This window comes from Sus scrofa, chromosome 7 (genome assembly GCF_000003025.6).
Source record: "Sus scrofa isolate TJ Tabasco breed Duroc chromosome 7, Sscrofa11.1, whole genome shotgun sequence".
Taxonomy (NCBI): domain Eukaryota; kingdom Metazoa; phylum Chordata; class Mammalia; order Artiodactyla; family Suidae; genus Sus; species Sus scrofa.
In genome coordinates, this window is record NC_010449.5 from 34,381,209 (window position 1) to 34,406,630 (window position 25,422).

Genomic DNA, 25,422 nt, shown 5'->3' on the forward strand with positions numbered 1-25,422 from the left:
TCTTTCAATATAAAACAATTAGAAAGTTTTAGCAAAGGGAAATGAAGGGCGAATGTAGCAAATATGCTCAAACAAAGAGATGCCAAGAGAGAACTGTTACTATAAATGTAGCATTCAAGAAAGAGCAGTCATCCTTATTGATGAAAACCATGACGACAGTGAGCCTTCATTGTAATGATGCTTTATGCAGTAAATAAAATAGCATCAAATTATATAAGGCAAATCCATTCATATTTTAAGAGGAGATTAACAAAAAAAAATGCTGTAATTTGAGATTGTGGCATACACCATCAGTCGAAGGTGGGTCTGGTAGGCAGAGGACCAGCGTTAGAAGGGACCACGCTTGGCTTAATGCTCTGCTGGCACTCTCTTAAAGTCCGCAATACTTTTTCTAACAAGCGACCCTGCGTTTTCATTTTGCACTTCCATGCAGCCAGTCCTGAGTAGGCGTAAATTAATAATTATATAGAGATTTTACACTATATTATTTTTAAGGGTAAAAGCAACATTGAACTTTCTTCCAGATGAACAAAAAATATGAAATTATTTCTAGTGTCCAAGAGACAGTTACAAAAATGGATCATATTTAATTCTAAAAGAAGACTTTGATTCAATTCCTGAAAGCATCTCATTCTCTGATTATAAGCAATAAAACTAGAACACACATAGAGAAATAGAACACACACGTATATATATGTATGTGTGTGTGGGTGTATATATTATATATATTATATATAATATAATAACATAGATAATATAATAACATATATATAACATATATATTTGGCTGTGCCTGTGGCATGTTGACATTCCCATGCCAGGATGGAACCTACTGCGCATCAGTGACCAAGCCATAGATAACAGTGACAGTGCCAGGTCTTTAACCCACTGAGTCATAGAGGAATTCCTTGAATGCTTATGTTTAAAAAAAAAAAAGGCTGTCACTTCCACTTAGTAAATGATGACAGGAATCTAGTTACCAAAGCTTTTGTGATATGACCAAAATGCTACCATTTGGTCTTTGGTTCATTTTAGCGCTTAAATGAACCAAAGAAACGGTATATGCTCTGGTATGTCTATACTCCTACTTATAAGCATAAACACACACATACACAATATAAGGAAATAGAAAGAGCTAATAAAAATACATTAAAAACTAGAAAAAAGTAGCAAAATTAAAGAATTGGTGCTTTGTATAGTATGTATATATGAAATATATAATGGAAAAATGTAATCCAAAAGAAATGAATATAAAAGATAAATCCATATAATTACAGATCAAAGATTTAAATAATTAAAAAGCAAAATTTACAGTTATTTCTAAATTCATTAAAGAACCTAAATTAAATGAAAATTTCCTGAGAAAAAGGGCTAATTTCAAAAAATCCAATATTAAGAAAGAAAATGAGAAACTTATCAAAGAGTTTCTACCCCAAAAGGCTTTAGGACTATATTATTTTACTGATTAATTATTCTAAATTTATAAGAAGCAGATAATTATCATGCTGTAGTAGTTGGAGAAAATGAAAAACTACTGATAGAGTAATTTCACTTCAAAAATTCTTTACCAAGAAAACAATCCTAAATGTTTATATATCCAATAGTATTTACCAAAGCATTATTTATAATACTTTAAAATGGGGTTGGGGAGAAATGCCTAAAAGTAGGGCAAAGTTGGAGTTCCTGTTGTGGCTCAGTGGTTAACAAATCCAACTAGGAACCATGAGGTTGCAGGTTCGATCCCTGGCCTTGCTCAGTGGGTTAGGGATCTGGCGTTGCCGTGAGCTGCGGTGTAGGTCACAGACGCGGCTCAGATCCCGAGTTGCTGTAGCTCTGGCATAGACCGGCAGCTACAGCTCCGATTAGTACCCTAGCCTGGGAACCTCCATATGCCGCGGGAGCGGCCCAGAAAAGGCAAAAAAAAAGACAAAAATAAAAGTAGGGCAAAGTTAAGTAAATTATGATATTTCTAAATTGTGGGATATTATGCAGCCACATGTAGCTAATGTTCGTGAAAAATTATCTAAGATTGTGAGGAAGTTATTATACTACTCTAAATGAAAAAAAATCAAAATGCTAGCTAGCTATCGACTTCTTGACATAAGACTCACAGACTATCTCTGGGTAAAATCATGAGTAATTTTTTTCTCCTTTCCAAGCGTTTCTGCATTTTCCATATTGAACATTAATAATGAAAAGGAAAAACATGAACTTGAATGAAATGTCTCTGCTTCCGCAGCTAAAGACAGTGAAACAGATGACTTCCAACTGGGGCAAAAATTATGTAGTAGCTTAGGTTGTTATTTACCAATTGAAAGCATGAATGTTTCATATCGCTAATTCGACTCTACACTAATCACATCTTCTTCCTTTAAGGCAAACCTGGCCAAGCAAGAGGGCCGGTTAGCAGTTGCTAATGCTGAGCTGGGGAAGGCTCAGGCTCTGCTTGATGAGAAACAAGCTGAGCTGGATAAAGTGCAAGCAAAATTTGATGCAGCAATGAACGAGAAAATGGTGAGATTAAATACACAAGAGTTAATAATGCCACATGCTGAAATGCTACAGTAGTATGTGCTATGTTTAGAAATTAGGAAAATGTTTATAATGAAAGAGCACTTTCCTGAATGCCTTTACTCACCAGCTATGTCTACTTGGTTTGGATCTTCAACACTCCAAATTGTTTTTTCTGTTTTTAGTAATTACTTTCTGTAAGAAGAAGCTGTGATGTCATACCCAAGAGTAAAAAACTATGAGATCCAGCACAGGCAATTTTTTGTTTTGTTTTGTTTGAATTTTATTACATTTATAGTTGTACAATGATCATTACAACCCAATTTTATAGCATTTCCATCCCAAACCCCCCCCTACCCCCCTACCCACCAACCTGTCTCCTTTGGAAACCATAAATTTTTCAAAGTCCGTTCTGCAAAGAAGTTCATTGTGTCCTTTTTTTAGATTCCACATGTAAGTGATAGCCTATGATTTTGGTGTCTCACTGCAGCTCAGACAATTATTGTGCAGTTGGGGGCAATTGGCTATCTGTCAAATGGGGATCCTAGTGTGACCTCATGATATGGGTTGCAAACAGTGGTGGTCTGATAAATGTTCAACGATCGGCTAATGGGGGGCAGGGGCGGGGGGAGAAGAAAGCCCAGATTTACAGTGTTTGCTGATTTCTGTGGCTTAGGTACCCCCCATCACTGTCAGTTTTAAGCTATCAACATGACAAGATGATGCAGATTTGGGAAAAAATGCTGCATGCCATTGTATATTGTTTCCAACAGGCAGATGCAATGAACTGAACCTCAAGAGTATAGATAATATGAAGATGTAGAAGATAATTATAAATTGATGAATTTTGATTATTTACTACCTTTTCTTTAATATAATTTGCTCAAGTGATTTAATTTTTAATAATAGCTGTGTTTAACACCAACTCATAAATTTTCTGAAAATGCAACAGTCGGTTCTGTGAGCTGATACAAGCTGACTGCAACGTACTACAGTTGCGCAGGATTTTTCTTGGAAAAATCCTTTGTAAACTCAAACTCAATTATTATTAAATCCAAGACTCAAAGTAGTATATTTATTGTTTTGATTATGTTTTGAGAATATTTAATAGAAACATGGTTTAAGTTATGTGACTTGATGGGGAAAGAATTTGAGAAGGAATGGATATATGTGTAAGTATAACCTTGATTTACTTTGTTGTACACCTGCAACTAACAGGTGTACTTTGGCCCCAAAAAGCTAAAAAAAAAACCAAAAAACATATATATATTTTAAACCTCATGGTTCCTGGTCAGATTCGTTAACCACTGAGCCACGATGGGAACTCCAAAAAAATTTTTTTTTAATTTATATAGAATAAAAGTTATATCAGAGTTCCTGTTGTGGCACAGCAGAAACGAATCTGACTAGGAACCATGACGTTGTGGATTCGATCCCTGGCCTCGCTCAGTGGGTTAAGGATCCGTAATTGCTGTGAGCTGTGGTATAGGTCGCAGACATGGCTTGGATCCCATATTTCTGTGGCTGTGGCATAGGCCAGCAGCTGTAGCTCCAATTAGACCCCTAGTCTGGGAACCTCCATATGCCTCGGGTGTGGCCCTAAAAAAAAAAAAAAAATTAAAAAATAATAAAAAATAAAGTTATATGATTTAGATTCTTTCTTACAAAATGGTTCTTCTTGAAATTTCGTAAGGTGAATTAATTATACTACGAGTGAATTATAAGAATTGAATGTGTAAAATTTTACTTACACTTATTTTATTTATTTATATTTTTTAAAATTTCTTTTTGTCTTTTTAGGGCTGTACCTGCAGCATATGGAGGTTTCCAGGCTAGGGGTCAAATGGGAGCTGTAGCCACCAGCCTATGCCACAGCCACAGCCACGCCGGATCCGAGCCTCATCTGCAACCTACACCACAGCTCACGGCAACGCTGGATCCTTAACCCCCTGATCAAAGCCAGGGATCGAACCTGCATCTTCATGGACACTAGTCATAGTTGTTTCCACTGAGCCATGATGGGAACTCCTACACTGTATTTTTAGATTATATTTACTTTGCAAATTAAGAAATTCCTCCATATATTTTTATGTGTGGATATGATGGATGTTTGATTAAGCAATTTTGAAGGCCTTTGAAACATTCTCCCTTTATGAATGTAGGATTTACTTAATGATGCTGATATGTGCCGGAAAAAGATGCAGGCAGCTTCCACCCTGATCGATGGACTGAGTGGAGAAAAAGTCCGATGGACTCAGCAAAGCAAAGAGTTCAAAGCTCAGATCAATAGGTATCAGTTTTGGTCTTTGTTACAATCACTCTCCTTCTTAGTCATCACACCAAAGCCCACCTCTTTGTGACTTCAGGGGACCTGAAGTCTAATTCTTTAAAGGGCTTTTCTCCTCCGTTTCCATCTCAGAATCCCATCATCTTAGAAAGGGCTTAGAGCTTAAGTCACACACTTTCAGGAAAACAGAGACACAAGAAAACTTGGTGAAACATTTTTAAATTTCAGTTTTGGTTCAGCAGTCCAGGTTTCGGTGCAAGAGTGCTCTTGATATTGTCTAGATTTGCCACAACAGTGTAGATACTGGGTTTAAGTTGTATTCTCTTTACCTTAGGGATTTTTAACGTGTGAATCTTCAGTTTGTTCTAAATGGAAGGGTATTTTGGGCTGGTGTTTTCTGAAAACTGAGAGGGAATGAGAGGGGAGTAGGAGACTGACAGACAAAAAAAAAAAAAAAAAAAAAAAAAAACGGAGGAAGAAGGAGAAGGAGGAGAAAAAGTAGTTTGATCAAGACCAGAGTCTGAACAGGACCAGGGCCTGGGGTGGGGAAAGGATGTTTTCCTCATCTGGGAGTCAGGCTTCAGGAAGGAGCCTTCTCTCTTGCCCTGTGACCTACCTGGTAGGAGGCCCTCCTCCTGCTTCGGGCTCCTTTTTGCCTGTCTCTCCATGTCTGGCTGCCAAGTGCAGGGAGCAGAGTAGGATCTCGCCTAGTAATGAAATTGCCCTTGGTGTTTCAGACCCCTTACTGAGGAGCGTCAGCTGCCTGAGTGATTCATGTTGTGTGTCCTCTTAACAGGCTCGTAGGTGATATTCTGCTGTGCACTGGATTCCTTTCCTACCTTGGTCCTTTCAATCAGATATTTAGAAACTATTTGCTTAAGGATCAATGGGAGGTAGAGTTGAAAGCCCGGAAGATTCCTTTCACTGAAAACCTGAATCTGATTTCGATGTTGGTGGATCCCCCAACGGTTAAGTATTGCTTTCCTTATAGTATTATTTGAATTTCATTTCATTTCCTACTTACTAAGACATCAGGGTGAAACCTAATTTTTTTTTTTTCTTTTCTCGTTTCATTGAAAAGGTTGTATTGAAAATGCCGAAGTTGTTTCTTTTTTTTTCTTTGTGTTGCAAAAGTTCCTTTGCATTTCAAGAAAGCTTGCTTTCAAATTAATACCAATTGCACTGCTGTGAATGAGAAGATCCCTTGTGCCGTTACAGGCTTGCTAATACTCAGCCCCCATTATCTACACTAGCTCCATTCAGTCGCGCTCTCTTACAGACATTCTAGGACAATGTCGGTATTAGCTGGGCCATAAGTACTGGTATCATCCACTGTCTTTGATCGCTAACCGTCTTTTTATAATGCCCAACAGCATAGCAGGAGCACATTCTGGCATCACTGAGCAATGGCGTGCCCTGCCACACGAACGTTACTTGCTGGGGATTTGATGCCACTGTCAATTTTCAGTATATCTTGCAGAGCTCCTGCAGCATGAAATGCTTTCCAGGCAATTTGTATTCACGAGCTGCTTCTCTGATTTGTAAATATGTTCCCCAGTTGCAGTTCCCTTAGGGAAGCCACACTATTAATTTCAAGTTATCTCTATTTAAAAATTAAAAAAAAAAAACTTTTCTAATTCAAACAATGTTCAACTGGTGCTTGTGGGGACTAGATAATGTATTGGAGAGGCTCTGGGCACAGACGAGGCGAAGCGGGCCAAGATATTCTTTATTGATTATGGCCTTTGGAGGAGCTAGGCTAATGTAATAAAGGTGGAGGCTGGTTGGTTCGTTGGATCTTGGGCGATTTTTATCGATCACGTGGAGCCAGGCCGGCAATTCCCTCTTGATTTTGAAAGGAAATATTAAGAAAAATGTCACTGATGAGTTCCTGCCAGTGAAATATTTTGCCTCCTCTGATTTCTCTGCCTTCCTGTGCAACGGCCCTTCCCCCACTTAGCAAACCAAAGGGCAGGAAGGGGGACGTTTTGGAGACTTAAGCCTCAGGGCTTACCTGCTCAGATTTCCCAGAATATTCATGACCCCTGCTAACTCCAGCCCACCTAGACCCCACCACCCACCCAGCCTCACCATATCTTAAGTCCCTGTTTTCTCTGAATGTTCAGCAGCCGTGCTTCACCTTCCCGAATCAGGTTTAGTATGCAGTTTACAACATTTCCTCCTAATTGTGGAAGAAAACACAATGTAAAGGACCAAACCTAATCTCGGGCTGCTAGAGAAAGGGTTTATTAGATGATAAGTTTGTTTCTTTTAATGTTATTCGGTTCACATTTACTAGTTCTGCTTTTTTTCCTGGGTACATGTGGCAGGCATAGCCTCAATGGAAAAAGTATGTCCAAATTTTAAATTCTTTTATATCCTGGCACTGTTAATGACTAACGCGAGACTCCTTGTTTTCCTTTGAATGGCCACATCCATTCTTGTTATTCAGATTGGAGAGTGGGGGCTGCAGGGTTTACCAGGAGATGACCTCTCAATTCAGAATGGCATCATTGTGACAAAGGCCACCAGATACCCACTCCTCATCGATCCACAGACTCAAGGCAAAACTTGGATTAAATCAAAAGAAAAAGAAAATGACTTGCAGGTCTGTACCATGTGTTGTGTGGGAAAGTGATCTTAAAATCATGAAGTCTTCCCACAATTCCAGTTGAATCTGTCACTCATAAAGTTGTCATGTCTATGGTAATTGTTTGCTGATTTACGCCCTAGAGTTTTGTGCAGTGATTAGGGGCAAAGTCTCTGATTTTTTTTTTCCTCTGGTTTGTGTTCTCTCTTGATCCCACTCTCCTTCTTTCTGTCCATGTCCTTGGCTCTGTTGCTTTTACCAGTGTTGGATGTGGCTTCTATCCTGGGCCTTGAATTTGGTCTTATAGGAAAATGACAAAATATAGGATTTGGGATTCCTCAGCTGAAGGCCCTTTGCTCCAGCCTAGCTCAGGCACTTGGTTCTACATAGCATGCTAGGGTTAGTTCAGTATTGAAGTTGGAGTCCACCAACGTGTTAATCTTAAGGTGGAGGTGGCCAAGGGCAGGATTCCAACACTCCTGTCTCCTTTGGGGATCTTGTTACATTGATATTTCAATTCAACTACCGATACGGACGCTTCATTGTTTCCTAGACACTGTTCTCAGTTGTAAGCCTTCTGGACCCATATTTTTGCTTGTACTATGTCTACTAACCAGAATGTCTTCTCCACCCAGCTGTCCACTTTGCTTATATCACAGATAAAAATCTTTTATTTTTTTCCTTTGGCTGCATCCATAGCATGCAGAAGTTCCCAGGCCAGGGATCAAACCTGTGCCACAGCAGCAATCAGGGCTGCTGCAGTTTCAACACTGGATCCTTAACCCACTGCGCCACCAGGGAACTCCCGCTCATCTTATTCTTCTCATCATAGCTTTGTCTCATCATTTCGGTGTTAAACTCATTGATAGCCTTCAGTCATGTCCTTCTTGATGCAACCCGGTCCCAAGGCTTTCTTGAGGAAGTAACAAGTATGCCAGAAGATACTTCCTTATTTAAAAAATCATCGCCTGCTGGGTTGTAAGCTAATTGAATTGTATCTTTTTTTACTCGGAAAATGTTATTTTTCAGAGTACGTGGACACACATAAATGAAAATGACGGGAGACAAAATTGTTATTTCTTTACTTGGGAAGGAAGACAAAGTGAAAAATGAAACACTTTATAGATGAAAAACAAAATATGTTTTATATGTCCAGGGCTGCATTCCACCTGGGCAGCTTTGCTAAGACCACCTCCAGGGCCATCTCCAGGACCTGCAGCTCTGAGTTCTAGATTGAATGTATTCACTTCATTTCCCTGTGAAGCATCCACTGACCACCTTGTAAAGACCCAGTGCCAGAGCATCCTCGCGGGTGATACAGGCTGTTGTAGGGGCTACATTTACCGTTTCTCCAGGAGAGAAATCAAGGGAATTAAACCTGAAATTATGCTATTATTTCACATTTACAAAAGATACTGAAGGTAGTTAAAGATAATCTTTAATCCACTGACCACTTGAAAATTATTATTTCTTTGCTTGGTATGTTAGGGTTCTTCAGAGAAACATATCTAAAAGGGTATCTAGAGAGTTCTCATTGTGGCTCAGCAGGTTAAGAACCTGGCACAGTATACTTGAAGATGCAGGTTCAATCCCTGGCCTCGCTCAGTGGGTTAAGGATCCAGTGTTGCGGCAAGCTGAGGGTAGGTCACAGATGTGCCTCATGTGCTCTGTTGCCATGGCTGTGGTGTAGGCCAGTAGCTGCAGCTCTGATTCCACTCCTAGCCTGGGAACTTCCATATGCCACAGGTGCGGTCGTAGAAATAAGATAAAATAAAATAAAATGCTATCTAGATATAGATAGAGAGAAAGGGGTTTCTTATGAGGGGTTGACTCATGGGATTGTGGAGGCTGAGAAGTCTCAGGATCTGCTGTATACAAGCTGGAGCCCTGAGAAAGCTGGTGGTATCCAAACCCTGAATGCCTGAGAACCATGGGAGCCAGTGGGATAAGCCCCAGTCAGGTCTGAAGTCCCAAGATCCAGGAGTTGAAGGCCAAGGGCAGAAGATGGATGTCCCAGCCTAAGTAGAGAGAGAACTGCCCCTCCTCCGCCTTTTTGTTCCATTCAGGCCCTTTAATGGATTGGAAGGTGCCCACCCATATGGGTGAGGGCCATCTGCTTTATTCAGTCTACTGATTCAAATGCTAATCTCTTCCAGAAACACCCTCACGAACACACCTTGAAATCATGTTTGCCAGCTCTCTGAGCATCCCTGTGCCCAGTCAAGTTGACACATAAAAATAGCCATCACACTTGGGAAGGACATCACAAAAACAGAGTTTGCTTCTTGGGGAATAGAGCAGAACAATTACATTGAATTTCCTTGGGACTTTGTTTCATCTTGTTTTAATAAGCCAGTTAAAGCTCTTTGTTTAGTTTCATTTACCTTATCAACTGGTAGTAAGGTCTGGCACAGCACACCATTTATATAAATAAAGCTATCCATCCAGGGAAAACATTCCTTCGTGTGGTGTGCAGGAGTTTTTGTTTCAGCTAGTTTCTTTTTAACCAAAACAGGACAAAGGTAGACTTATTTAATTTTTCAATTGCACACTTTTTTTTTTTTTCATCGCAAGTGAGAGATAATATTTTTAATTTCCACTCTCCTAATCGCCTGCTGTCCCAGTGGGTCTTCTTGCCTCGTAAGATCAGCACTCGCAGTCACATAAAGGCAGTAGTTGAATTCAGAGCATAGAGTATAAGAAGGAAGAGAGTTGAAGACTGAACCTTTGGGAATCCTCATCCTTGGGCTGCGGGGCGCCGGCGGGGGGATTCACTGGAGAAGTAAGAGTAATGCGAAGATCTATCAGCCCAGTGTGTCTATTTTAACTACTCAGCAAACATTGATCTAAAAATGGGGGACCCACCGGGCATTCAGAACTCTAATTTTTTTTAATGTAAGAATATAAAAAGTGAATGTATAGTTTTTTAGGTTGGTTCTACGGAAAGTATATTCTTTATATTGTGCCAGTGTTAAAATACATTGTTGAACCCTTGGTTTGATTCCGTATATCACTTATGACACTCCTATGCTTATTTTTCTAATCACTTATTCATCTCATAGGTGTGCTGGGAAGATAAATGAGTATCACAGAAATGCAGTTGCTCTGAGTGGCTGCAGCTCTGCAAGTTTAAAAGGAGTAGTCTGCTTTCAACTACAGGAGCAGAGCTCTGACATTCCGTTTGAGGAACTGCCACTTGATTCTCTCTTCTGATTAGAGAGGACCCCACTCCCCACCCCAGTCCATACCCAGGGCTTCCACAAGGTCATGATCCACCAAGTTTTGAACAATTAATTTTTGTTCGTTACTTTCATTATTGTAAGTAAGACTTCCTGTGTAGCCCTTAGAATCCTTGGACACTGGTCTGCTCAGGAATAGGCACATTCTTTGTAACATTTGTATAGCAACAAACCCATTATTTTCAGGTAACATCTCTGAACCATAAATATTTCCGCACACACTTGGAGGACAGTCTATCCTTGGGCCGACCCCTTCTCATCGAGGACATTCGTGAAGAGCTGGATCCAGCCCTGGATAATGTATTAGAGAAGAATTTTATTAAATCAGGCACCGCTTTCAAGGTGAGAGGGAAGAAAGAAAAGGGGAAAAAAAAGAACAATGGTGACATCTACTTACCTTTTTGAGCATAGCAGCAAAGACAGTTTCTTTCAGATGGTAGTATTTGACACACTGGAACAAATTATTTCCAAACTCATATCAATGTTTCCTTAAAAAAAAAAAACAGTATATAAAAAGTACAGGGGGAGAGCAATATCTCGGTAACAGTAGCTGTTTATCTGAAACTAAATATCTTAAAGAAAAGCATTGTCTGGTCATAATAATATATTAGTGTCACACACAAAATATGTGTATTTTTAGCAGCTCTGAGAAGGTTGATTTTCAAGCCATATATACATCTACATATGCATTTCCTCACTGGAGAAAACACAATTTTGGTAAAGTCTGTGGACATCGATTTTATTTCTCTTTATAAACTTTAAATCCAAACTTACTACAGACTTTGCTCAAAGCAGTGGAATACTGTTGCTGATTGTTGGTGATAACATGACTGGTTTTCAATACAAGTGTTTCTTTTTTAATTGATTTCACTTTTTACTCTTAGGCATCTTTGGTTTTATTTCTCGATGAATGACAGCACTTCTGATTGAGATTTTTTCACTTTGGACAACTTAATTTCATGAATATCAGTCAATAAGTAAAGAATGCCAGTTTTCTCATTAAACAAAAATTTATTTAGAGAATTTTTCTTCCTAATGTGAATTCTGTTACATGCCGTATTCAGTATGACAAAGGAGGCTGCAGTATTCTCATTCCTGAAGGTCTTTAAAAAAGAACAAAACAGATTCTCATCTGCAATGGAAAGGCTGGTGCCTGAGAATTAGAGCCTTAGCAATGTCATTTTCAATCACATGCAAGATTAATTAAAAATTTAAGTAATTTAGAAGTGTTATAATTTCCACCAGTTTTAGCTAGCTAACCTGGTTGTTTTTAATATAATGCACCTTGTAGTGTTTAAGATAAGTGTTATCTCTCTGGGTTTCCTCTGAAACTTTCATTAACCATTTCTGGCTGTCAAATATGCTTTAGATATGACTGTGAAATGCAGAAGGAAATAACACTTCTTATAAAGACATTTCCATAGTAGGGAACAATTTCCTCAGATGGGAAAAGGCAGTCAACTATCAGCCGCATCTTGAGTTTTCCTTTTTCCAGCATTTGTCTTGGATAAAGTTTTCATTTCATTTGCTTGGTGTCATGGCTAAAAACATTTTCAGAGAGTACTCAAATCTAAATTATTTGAAATAGATAGGCTTTATTATTTAAGATCAGTGATTAAAATTTTACAACTGATTTTTACAATTCATTCACATTTCTCCTTTGGTAAATTCGGTCCTAAATTGAATGCAAATTCTTTGTCTTGTCCTATAAGTTGTTTGTAATTTAATATTTGAATTGATGCAGGTGAAAGTCGGTGATAAGGAATGTGACGTCATGGATACATTTAAACTTTATATTACGACAAAGTTACCAAACCCTGCCTTTACCCCTGAGATCAATGCCAAAACCTCAGTCATCGATTTTACTGTTACCATGAAAGGACTTGAGAATCAGTTACTCAGGAGGGTAATTCTAACAGAGAAACAGGTAATCATTTCTCTACTTTTAATAAATTATAATCAATGTGTAAAATGTATTGGGAAATTGTTGCATATATGGAGAAGGAAAATTTAAGCAAATCATATTTACCTTTGTTAGCATATTTGCTAACAATATTTCATAGTTTAAATCCTGTTGAGAAATCCTCCAATCCCAAAAGTACCTGCACATCTACACATGAGTGAGCGTGCCCACACACACACACACACACACATACTCCCCACTCCTCCTATTTCTGACGTTAAAGTTTTGGGTATGTTGACTTTCATGTAAATATTCCTATCAATGGATGAATAATCTTGAGAAAAATTCAATAAAATAAAGTTCCTGGGAAAAAAGAAATTGCTCTGAATATTGTTACCACGGTAGTGGTTTCAATTCCTACACCACGATAGTCATTGATAGAGCTTAATTGTAATTGATAGTACTGCAATCTCTAACAATCTAGTGATATAGGGAGCCAACTTTTATTTTAATTAAATTAAATTTGCACCAAAGCAAGGAAATTAAGTAATGAGGGTTCTGATAAAACAAAAAACTACTTAAGGCTGGAAGATTTTAAAAGATTGATAGAAGATTAAACTAAGTTTTAAGATAGAGCTCAGAAAACATTAAATGTTGTGTATAGCTTTATATGGAGTTCCTGTCATGGCACAGTGGTGAATGAATCCAGCTAGGAATCATGAGGTTGTGGGTTCGATCCCTGGCCTTGCTCAGTGGGTTAAAGATCCGGCATTGCCGTGAGCTGTGGTGTAGGTTGCAGACTTGGCTCAGATCCCACCTTGCTGTGGCTCTGGTGTAGACCGGCGGCTACAGCTCTGATTGGACCCCTGGCCTAGGAACCTTCATATGCCGTGGGAGTGGCCGAGAAAAGACAAGAAAAAAATTTTTAAAAAGCTTAAAAAAAAAAAAAGAAAAAGAAAATTAGTCCTTCCTTTATGGTCAACTTGGTGCTGTTGGTCTTTTCTGAGATGGTGCCTCGCTGGCACCAGATCCCACATGTGGGCTATGCAGACTTCTGTAAGGCAGTCCACACCACTGTATAAGGTACACTCTACACTCCCAGAGCACCCCACCCACCCCTCTAAGCTGTAGTTTCTTCTTCAAGAGATACGCTGCTATGCTCACACCAAACTTGCTGGAAAAAAACAAAGTGCACACTTAATCTGCAGGAGGACATTCTGTGATGTTTAATGCTCCTAACAATCCCGCTCTTAAACACTCCCATTTTACAGGTGAACAGATGGAGACCAGGGAGAATAAGGGCTTAACCCATAAGAGCACGTGGACTTTCCACCTGGCCAAGTCTCAGAGATAAGCTTTACAGGTCATGCTGTAAAACTCACAAGGGTCCACTGAACCATGATGCTCGTGTTTCCGTACCACACTGAAAAGGATGCTAATGTGGTTTCATTTTGTCTGCATAGTCCTGCATTGCCCCTGAGGGGGTGACTGTTTCAATGAGAACAATTCCTTAGCTATTCCCCTGCAAATACAGCCATGATCTCCGTTGCCACCCGGTCAAATACTGCACATCACTACTATAGTGGCACTATTCGCTAGTTTTTAGAGTTGGAGGACTGGGATCATCTCTGCCAGTATCTGCTGTGTGTATTATACTGGGATGTGATTTGGAGTTAATATTTCTGGGTCCTCAGTTTCCCCAGATGTAAAGCAAAGTTGAACTAAATTCAGTGCATTTCATTTATTGGTTGAGTTCCTTTTCTGCAAAGCCTCCAGATAAGGGCTATCAAGACTAGGACAGGTTCCTGCCTCTAGATGCACAGAATCTAGCTGGAGGAACAGAGCCTATGCACAGATTGTGATACAAGTCATAGTAGAGGTACAGGTGCATGCCATGCTGTGGCTTTTGACTGTCAGGTTGGTTTAGGAAGACTTTCTGAAAGTGAGGATATTTCTGTAGCAGATTTTCAAGAAACTTTCTCAAATAAGCAGTTTAAAAACACTTTCTTTAAAGATAATTCTGAGTACAGTATGTGATTCTATATAAGATCAGAAAAGAAATGCTGTAAAGAATGCTTTTGAGGAAGTTCCCATCGTGGTTCAGCGGTAACGAACCCGACTAGTATCCATGAGGATGCGGGTTCCATACCTGGCCTCGCTCAGTGGGTTAAGGATCTGGTGTTGCCATGAGCTATAGTGTAGGTCACAGATATGGCTCAGATCTGATGTTGCTGTGGCTGAGGTGTGGGCTGGCAGTTGCAGCTCGGATTCGACCCCTAGCCTGGGAACTTCCATATGCTGCAGGTGCAGCCCTAAAAAGCAAAGAAAAAGAAAATGCTTTGAGACAATTTTAATTTACTCTACATTGAGCAAGAGTATTACACCCATGTTAAATTTTCTTTTCTTTTCTTTTTTTTTTTTTTTTGTCTTTTTAGGGCCGCACCTGAGACATATGGAAGTTCCCAGGCTAGGAGTCAGATCAGAGCTGTAGCTACCAGCCTGCACCACACTTATGGCAATGCCAGATCCCTAACCCACTGAGCGAGGCCAGGGATCAAACCTGCATCCTCATGGATACCAGTTGGGTTCATTAACCACTGAGCCACAACGGGAACTCCTAAATTTTCTAAATTTGAAAACAGCATGATGGTTGTATAAGAGAATGTCCTGTTTGGTAGGAAATGTGTTAAGGTTTTTACAGGTAAAGGATCATGACACCTGAGACAATTCAGCAATAATGCTAATAACAATAATGATAATAAGTATTACACAGAGAGAAATAGTGATAAAGCAAAATATTATTTGATGAATCTAGGTGAAGTGTATATGAGAGTTCATTGTACCAGTCTTTTAACTTTTCTGAAAATTTGAGATTTTTTTTCAAAGTATAATCTTAAGAATACATCATTTGTGGGAGTTCCCTAGCCTAAGTTGTAGAGTGATATAAGATTATATTTTCAGGAGTTCCCGTCATGGCGCAGTGGTTAACGAATCCGACTAGGAACCATGAGGTCGCGGGTTCGGTCCCTGCCCTTGCTCAGTGGGTTAACGATCCAGCGTTGCCGTGAGCTGTGGTGTAGGTTGCAGACGCGGCTCGGATCCCGCGTTGCTGTGGCTCTGGCGTAGGCCGGTGGCTACAGCTCCGATTCAACCCCTAGCCTGGGAACCTCCATGTGCCGCGGGAGCGGCCCAAGAAATAGCAACAACAACAACAACAACAACAACAACAACAAAGACAAAAAAAAAAAAAAAAAAAAAAGAATACATCATTTGTGTAGGAAAAAAAGTACCCCCCAAACATCCAGTTTAGCCCGTCTAGTAGAAGGAGGTACAAAACAATGGAAAATGAATTTATATTGATAACTGGCTGTGTTAAACCACGAATCTGGTGTCCCTATAGTCAGGTCCCAATCTAGGAGCTTCATTTGGTTTAAGTAACCTCTTGGGTTTTTTTGTTTTCGTTTTTTGGTTTTTTTGGTCTTTTGAGGGCCGCACCCGAGGCATATGGAAATTCCCAGGCTAGGGGTCAAATCAGAGCTGTAGCTGCTAGCCTATGCCACAGCTACAGCAATGCAGGATCCTTAACCCACTGATCGAGGCCGGGCATCGAACCCGAATCCTCAAGGATACTAGCCAGGTTTGTTACTGCTGAGCCATGACGGGAACTCCCAACCTCTTGGTATTAATGCCTCTTTGTTTCCACCACTTCTGACTATAGGTGAGTTGGCATTTCTCACTGAGGCTGTGTGTGGGAACAGGGCCAGGAGAATGGGACACTCTAAATAAACTCAGAGCTGGGAAGAGAACTGCCAAAATTACTTTAGCAGGGTTCTATCATGCAGGGCAATGTGAGCATTATGGAAATTTAAAACTGGAGTGCATAGGTGTTTTTTAGTTGTCCAGAGAAACAAAAATATAGGTAAATTTGGTGTCACTTGAGTGGCACTTTGGTTTAAACTTCTAAAGATGAGTAATAAACATGAGTAGGTTAGATTTACCATAATAACTGATCATTACAGATCTGATGTTATTTTTTGTTTTTTTTTTCAATAACAGGAGTTAGAGTCTGAGAGGGTTAAACTCTTGGAGGATGTGACTTTTAATAAGCGGAAGATGAAAGAACTTGAAGATAACCTCCTCTACAAATTAAGTGCTACCAAAGGTATTGTGTTACTAAGAAGGAGTCACATAATGGATTCTCGTACCCTCTTTTCAACGCCCTCATGATTACAGATGTTAGGACACTGTTGAGTTATCAATGCAAAAACAATCGAGGCAATTTCCATCTGGACATTAAAGAGGGATGGCAGAGAATCTGATTTTTAAATTAGCAACTGGAGTCTGAGCATTTGATAGTAGCAAAGTTTTCTTGAACTAATGGCTCTCTCCTGAGAAAAATAAGGGCTCCCAGTAGAAGGAGGTAACTTATAATAGACTAATTTGCTTGCCCAGAGGAAACTAATGTGCTCAGTCTATTTTTTGATCTTTAGATCGACTCTTTGATTTGGTGTTGAGATGCACTTGCCACAGTGGGTTATGTGTGATGTGTGTCATCTTGTCAGAGGCACTTGAGCCACCAAGACCCAGTCACTCTGGACTTGACCTCCTACTTAGAAGTCAGAGACAGGTTCTCCTGTGGGGGAGCAGTCAGATCATCATCCCACCCTCCCTGATTTGGGGATATCTTGTTCTGTAGCAGGCAAATTACAGCAACCTAAATTCTACCATTCATTAGCAATCTAATAGTGAATACTTCCCAACAACACTTTAATCCTTGGGAAAAAAAAAAAAAACTTAACCTCCCAGAAGTACGTTAAATGTTTCTCTCAGCACTTTAAGGTGACCTCAGGGAAAAGCCCTTTTACCTGCCTTAGTTGCGAAGCTTGCGCTCAAGAAGTTGTCTGTCTCTTGGTCGAGATTTCTCCCAACCATCAATAGCCCCAGCATTGTAAATATTGCCAAGGAAGGCTGGTGGAGGGCTCCTCCCCTGATGGAGCTGAGAATGGATCAAGGTCTCTTTCCTGAGGTTAGTCACAATTTGGATTCCCGTAGCAGACCTAGTGCACTGGTCAGAGCCACTCGGCACCTTCCAGTGGCACCCACCTGCCCTCCAGGCTTCTAGGCCAGGCTGAGCCCTGCTCTCTGCAGGTATCAGGACCATAAGCTCAGCCCGTCCGAAGAGTCTTTCTATACCTTAAAATTGAATGTATCGTGCTAGGCGTGGTATTTCTATCTAAAACAGTAATAAAAGGTAAAAGTAAAAATAAAATCCAGATTTTTCTTCCTCATCGGACACTTTTACTATCTGCCAGCTTATTCTTGTTAAAGACATAGCAGGGCCAGAGTGGCAGGGCCTGCCGTTCTAAAGCAGGAGAAGAGAATGTACCTTCGACCCGCAAGCTGATGTGTAACATTCAGATCTGCTTGCACTGTGAGACAAACGAGAAGGAAAAGCTCATGACACTGTGAGGGGGACCATCCAGGTGACAAGGAAGGAGTTCCCATTGTGGCTCAGTGCTGACAAACCCGACTAGTATCCACGAGGATGTGGGTTGGATCCCTGGCCTTGCTCAGTGAGTCAGGGATCCAGTGTTGCCATAAGCTGTGGTGTAGGTTGCAGGTGTGGATCGGATCCCGAGTTGCTGTGGCTGTGATGTAGGCCAGCAGCTGCAGCTCTGATTTGATCCCTAGCCTAGAAACTTCCACATGCCAAAGGTGCAGCCCTAAAAAGAAATAAAAAGATGATAACGGAGGCAAAAGCTGAAACACTGGGACTGGAGGGAGACATGAATTCTCTTTAGACTTTGAACAGTCTTGAAATCTTCAAGTCTTTTTTGAAAAAACAAAACAAAACAAAACTTGTTTTGAAAAAAAGCCTTGAGGTCTTTTTTGAAGTCTTGTGGGCTGCCTTGAGAATTGCCTTTTGCCAATTTTCAGGCAGAATGGGAGATATTTAATACGTATCATGGAAATAATGAAAAATGTATTTCCAAAAGACGAAAACTAAATCAGTTTTCATAGGAAGAAAGAAGGATTAGTTTAGACGTTTAGAAGGGATCCAGGCCTTGGGTGGTGGTTGAACTAGAAGGCTTTCAGTGTCTTAAAGTTCTGCCCTGCCACCCTGTGGACTTGGAAAATGAACGTGGTGATTACAGAATTGATGCGTCTCACTTTGCGGCTTTCCTGTCTCGTGGTCCTCAGTCTAACTGTTCGGGCTTTTAGGTTCCTTGGTAGATGACGAATCTCTCATCGGTGTCCTCCGCACGACCAAGCAGACAGCTGCCGAAGTAAGTGAGAAACTACACGTGGCGGCGGAAACGGAGGTCAAGATTAACATGGCTCAGGAGGAGTTCCGGCCGGCGGCCACCCGCGGCAGCATCCTCTACTTCCTCATCACAGAGATGAGCATGGTCAACATCATGTATCAGACCTCGCTGGCCCAGTTCCTGAAGTTATTTGACCAGTCCATGGCCAGGTGGGGCCTTGCCACCTCCCCCGCCCCCACTCTCCCAATTTTTGTGTGTACTCCTGCTCTCTTAGAAGTGGGTTTTTTACTTCTTTGATTTTTAAAACTATTGCAGATCTGAGAAGTCTCCACTACCTCAAAAGAGAATCACGAACATCATTGAGTATCTGACATATGAAGTTTTTACATATTCCGTCAGAGGCCTGTATGAGAACCACAAGTTCCTCTTTGTCCTCCTCATGACCTTAAAGATCGACCTTCAGAGAGGAACAGTGAAGCACAGGGAGTTTCAGGCTCTCATTAAAGGTGAGAGGTCTGGGCTGTGCTATGTAAGAGATGGCTTTTGTGATGCTCTTTTATGGACACAGAGGAATTAAGTTCTAATGGAAGCCGAGTTCTTTATGTATACCTCGTCCCCCTCCCGGTCCCCAATTTCCATTCATTTTGCTCTGGTTGCTCAAGATGATTTATTTCAGGCCCGTGTTAACTCTGTGACTTTTCATTATGTAATTAAATTAAGTCATAGCATCGTCGCTCCTGGTTGGGGGACCCAAATGCCAAAGGGAAGGAAGGATAGCGATTTGGGTGCTGAGCTTTCTATTTCAAGAGAGCAATTCCTTAAACAGGGGATTGCAATGACATTTAAGACTGTAAAAAAAGGCACACTTATATTTAATATTTGAAGTTGACCCTATTCATTGCTTAGCTCCATGTTGAAAGTATGATTAAGGAGACCCAAGAGTGGTATCTTTATTTAATTTAGTTGAACAAGTATTTATTGAGCACATGCTACACAAACCCACTATGCTGGTGCTTGCGATACAGGGATAAACCAGACATTGCTCTAAAAGAAATAACAGTCTGTAATTCAGATAATTGCAAAAAAATAACCACACAACAAGGCAGAATAACCTGTGTTGTAAGAGAGCAAAAGACAAAAAAGCATTATGTCTAAAAGGAGGGAGAAATTACATGTGATTGGTGAGACCAAGAAAAGCTCTTTGGGGGTGTTTGCTCACAGCTCAGTGGGTTAAGGATCTGCCTTCTCACTACTGTGGCTCTGGTTACAGCTATGGTGTAGGTTTGATCCCTAGCCTGGGAACTTCTGCATGCTGCAGGTGCGGCCAAAACAAAACAAACCAAAAAAACAAAGAAAAAGAAAAGATTCTTGGAAAATATACCTTTGCAGGTTAAATCATGAATTTTTGAGATTATTTGATATATGGGGAAAATGCTCCAATCTTTTTCTTAGTTTTCTGCTCTTTGTAAGTAGTTTAATAAATCATTTTCCAACTGCGCTTCTCCCCAAAAGTAGCTTTTGAAGTAGACCCTGAATGATAGGTAGAAATGAAGAAAACATTCATGCTGAGACAGAGCAGCATGAGGAAAGAAATGAGTGGAACATGTAAATTGGTGAGCCGTGATTGCCCCGGGGGAAGGATTTCTTGATCTGCTAAGAAATGGTTTGGGTAAGGTGGTGATGTGATCCTTTTAGTGTCCTTTTGGAAGGTTGCTCTGGCAGACCTGTGTAGGATTAGAGAAAAGAGGTTCAAGGGAGCCTATTTAATCTTCCCAACCACAGGTAACACCTTCCCATCCTAGGGTGAAGATAAAGGCAACATAAAGGAAGAAGCAGATATGAGATCATGAAAGTAAAATGGCAAAGGACCTGGGTGTCAGGTGCCAGGGGGCAGGGTCAGAAATGAGCCTAAGATTTCTGGTCTTTGCAAAGATTTCTGGTCTGGTTGGTTGAAAGAGGAGCTAGTTTGAGAAGTCTCAGAGGTGGGGGTGGGTAATGAATGTGATCTGGGGACCTCGTTTTAGTCAGGATGGGCCAGGTTTTATGACCATAAAAACAACCTCCAAATTTCAACCCAATAGAGGTACAACTTCTCTTTCACTGTCTCTTTGACATGCTTGCCATGGTCACCCGGGTATCCACATGGCTTCCGTAACTACTATGGCAGAGGGATGGGATATGGCTCATTGTGTGCTGGCTCCTAAAAGTCACCCCACAAGTGACACTCACTTAGGCTCATATTTCCTTAGTCGTAGCAAGACGCACGGCTGTATCTAATGTCAGAGAGAGCGAGGAAATGCAATTCCCCTTTGTGCTTGGAAGAAGCAGAAACTGAAGGTTTTCTAATAGCTCTGGTGGCTACACCGACAGGTTGGATTGGGATACCCAGCAGGCAGAAAGGATGGGCTGGACACTCTAGCAGTCAGACACGTGCAAAGATAGAGCACAGAAAGACGAGCCAAAGACATGGGAACAGAAGAGAACGTCTCGGAAGAAAACGCAGTGTGCCTTTCAAGTTCACACACGAAGGTGACAGGATGTGGTACACTTTTATCCTCACTTCCCTACTGATGACAAAGAGACAGTAACCTCTAACTTCTCATTACTTTCTTCTTCTTTCTCTACCTCAGTTAGTTTCTTCCTCGCATCCAGGTCAGATGACCGGTGTAGAAACTTTACCAACGATTTTGCCTAATCTCTGAAATGTCTTCCTTGACCTTTTGTTTCTTGCCATTCAAGGGAAATTGGACTTTGTCATCTAGGTCGTATCTTTCTCTCTGGTCGAATACACCTGGAGAAGTTGGTGTCTCACACAGTGTATGCAGGAGCAAGGCAGCCTGGTGCGGTAAAGTGCGTGCCGGACGTGAAACCCGGGAAACAAACTGGGGCCCTGCCACTGATGGGCTATGGCATCTCCGGGAGGGGCCGCCTGGTACCTCCAAGTACAAGAGGCTATAGGGGCCCAGAGGGGAAGTGAGCTGGGAGAGGTGGACATGCCTGAGAGGAGGGTCCACGCGTCTGGGTTGTGGTCTTTGTAACATTTAAATGAAGTGAGCCTGCATTTGCCACATCTAGAAACCTGCTTTGATGCATTTCAGTCACCGTGAAGCTCTCAGTTGGGGTTGGGGTCATGTCCTCAGCTGGGACATTGGGCAGTGGGGAGAGAGGGAGTGACGCGTGTGAGAATCGAGGCAGTCGATTGCAGGAGCAGCGTGGGCCTCCCAACCTCGAAGAGCCCTCTGTCTGTGGAACATCGTGGGAGGGACGCAGATTTTGTGTGTTTCCTTATGGGTGAGCTGGCTTTGCTTCCCGAATCCATCTGCCATGACCGCCCCTGTGAAAGAGAAAGACATGACATAGAAAGAAGTGAGACCTGGCCCCCTGGTCCACAGGGGAGTCGGGGTAGATGGAGGCCCCATGCAAAGATCCTGGTCTCTGGTGCATGGGTGGGCAGAGGAAGGTGCTCCAGAAACATCCAGATAGAAGCTGCCCCGAATTCTGCCCAGAGCTGCATTCGACGTGGCAGCTGCATTGCAGCATCAGCAGAGGGTAGCGAGTGGATGGAAAAGCCTGAGGCTTGGCAGGCAGGAGTGTAGACATGGAAATGCTGAGAGACCTGGTGCACAGCAGGCGCCTGAGGTCCGAACCAGGCAGCTGCAGATCAGAGGAGTGTTCTGACTAGAGACAAGGGGCCAGCCTCTATGGACAGCAGCCTGATGCCCCCATGGGGCAGACAGGATTTGTCATAGCTCAGAGGACCCCAGCCGGGGATCCAGAGGGGTGGAGGGGAGGGGCCAGCATGTAGGTCCGAGGCATCCTCCCCATCAAGACACAAAGCCACCCACCTTACCCCTCCACCACCTGGCACACCCAGCCAAGCCAGAGCTAGTACCCGAGGAAGACTGGAGTCTTTGACAGAAAGTATTTAAATCAGAGGAGACTGAGAAACACAGCGACCCAGTGGGGAGGGAATCGGTGAGGAGGATTTGCTTTGTCACAGGAAAATAAAGAAGGCTGCAGTCTGGGCTGTGGTTCGAACACATCTGTGACCTCATTTCATAAAACTGGAGCATCAGGGAGAACTAGATTGAACTGGGTCAGGAGAGTCAGTGAGAGGAGTTTGGATTTAACTTAGGTGGTGATAGGGAGCCATCGAATGTTTTCTGAGCAGGCAAGTAGCATGAACAGAGCAATGCTTTAGAAGATTAATTTGGGATTTTATGATAGGCTGATTGCCAGAAGTATAGTCAGCACTGCAGTAAAAGTTTTAAAAACATCAAAACTGCTTTATTGTACAGTTTGCATTAGTTTTGAACAGGCTCACATTTTGACCAAATTGTTTTTTTTGTTTTTTTTTTTTACAAAGTTAACAAATATGGCCCTTAGGTCATTGATATTGTCTTTATCATTTTGAACTCAGTGCTTAAGGGGGAAAGAAGAAGGGTTTATTTATTATAGTAGAAATGTTTGATTTCCCAAGAGGGACTATCCTGTTGTATGAATTCCTGTGTGTTTTCTGCACTATTTGGAAGGTGCCTTTGACTTTCTTTGTCAACTGAGAATGTCAGAACACTTTGAAAAATGAAACAGATCCTGGGGCAATCCTGTAGCATAGAGTAATTGCTATACCTGTTTCCCCTGCCTGGTTATTTTAAAAAGATTGCATCTTTCTTTTGTCGTAAAACCATGGACAAAAAGACACCTTAGGGGGTCTTCTCTTTCTAGGTTGGATTGGACCTGAGCCTTCCACGACAGAGAGAGTTAATGTCAGGATAACAGCTCATGCTTATATAGCTCTTACTTTGGCAGGACTGTTGTTAGTTTTCCACATACATTAATTTATTTAATCTTCACAACAACCAATCCGATAGATTATACTGTTACACCATTTGAAAGAAGAGGGAGCCGAGAGAAATTGAGTTCTTTGTCCCACCTTATATGCAAGTGGCAAGTGGCAGAGCCAGGATGTTTCAGGGAATAGGCTGGGCTGTGATTGTTCTGGGTGAGTTTAGGTGCATGATATGTTGGAAAAGCTGGTGGAGCTTAAATGTTCTCTCCTGACATCTTTGAGGGTATGGTTATATGAAATCATTTTTAGGCGGAAATAATCAGGAAAAAAAGGGCTGCATCTGCCTCTGTGTTAGAGGAGCAGAGCCCTTACATTTGCAGGTGGCTTTCTTTAGGGTTTGCATCTCCCATGGTAAACTCTGTGTTAGTAGAAATGGTGATAGAATAAGGCTTACTCTTTGGTGGGGCAGGGGGGGCAGTCAGTGGTGGAGAGAAAAAGGTTTGCATGTCCTGAAGATTTTGTGGTGCCCAGAGTCCCTGACCCCAGGATGGAGCAAAGGGATTTACACGAAAGGATACTTCAGAGCTGTTCACTTCTCAGGAGGATGCTAGAGGGGAGAACAGAGACCTGTGGTCGCCCCTCCCCTCCCCTACCTCCCCTGTTTTTGCCCCCAGGTTGATAAGTGGAGGGATTGGGTGAGTTTTTCAGGAGGATCATCGGATTTAAAAGTTTAAGAGCCACTGTTTTACATACATCTGAATTAAACAACAGAGCTGAAATTATTATGATAAAATACTACTAAAGATAGCAATAGAGCAATTTTGAAATTGCAGATATACTCACCCAGTGTGTGCTCATTTGACTTGTGATTTGCTTCAAAATACAATCCAGGAGTTCCCATTGTGGCTGAGTGGTTAACAAACCTGACAAGCATCCATGAGGACGCAGGTTCGATCCCTGGCCTTGCTCAGTGGGTTAAGCACCTGGCATTGCCGTGAGCTGTGGTGTAGGTCGCAGATGCAGCTCAGATCCTGTGTTGCTGTGGCTGTGGTGTAGGCTGGTGGCTACAGCTCTGATTGGACCTCTAGCTTGGGAACTTCCATACACTGCAGGTGCGGCCCTAAAAAGACAAAAAGAAAAAAAAATACAATCCAATGCTACTGCTCACATTCTCCACCAAAGTCGGTAAGAGACAGGGGTCCTGTTTGGTTCCCTCTGCTTCATCCCCAGTGCCTGGAAGATGACAGATACATAGAGGTGGCTCAATGAAGAACTGGTGAATAAATGAATGAATAAACAATATGAATATTACTTACCTCCTTACTCCAGATGTTTCATGCTCTTCCCTTCCTCTGTCTATCCATTTACCCATCTTTTTGACCTGGTGAAAAATAGCATTGAATATCAAACTTCTGGAGGAGGATGGCGAAGAGGTGATTTTTAAAAACACACATGAAAAGATCAACCTATTCATTGATATCAAAATTGTAAATTTTGGAGTTCCCATCATGGCTCACGGTTCACAATTTTTTTTTTTTTTTTTTTTTTTTTTTTTTTTTTTTTTTTTTTTTTTTGGTCTTTTTGCCTTTTTGAGGGCTGCACACATGGCATATGGAGGTTCCCAAGCTAGGGATCTAATCGGAGCTATAGCCACCAGCCTATGCCACAGCCACAGCAACGCCAGATCCGAGCGGTGTCTGTGATCTACACCACAGCTCACGGCAACGCCGGATCGTTAACCCACTGTGCGAGGCCAGGGGTCGAACCTGCAACCTCATGGTTCCTAGTCGGATTTGTTTCTGCTGTGTTCGACGAGAACTTCTCAAAATTGTAAATT

At 41.5% G+C, this 25,422-nt stretch overlaps 1 protein-coding gene across 1 annotated transcript in view; it reads left to right on the plus strand.

Moving 5' to 3' along the window:
• Positions 1-25,422, plus strand: part of DNAH8 (dynein axonemal heavy chain 8) — a 282,456-nt gene that overhangs the window by 184,024 nt on the left and 73,010 nt on the right. Inside the window, 9 exon segments of the mRNA XM_021098657.1 lie at positions 2,377-2,514; positions 4,674-4,801; positions 5,595-5,766; positions 7,251-7,406; positions 10,814-10,969; positions 12,372-12,554; positions 16,587-16,692; positions 18,753-19,005; positions 19,112-19,302. Coding sequence (XP_020954316.1) covers positions 2,377-2,514; positions 4,674-4,801; positions 5,595-5,766; positions 7,251-7,406; positions 10,814-10,969; positions 12,372-12,554; positions 16,587-16,692; positions 18,753-19,005; positions 19,112-19,302 — 1,483 coding nt within the window.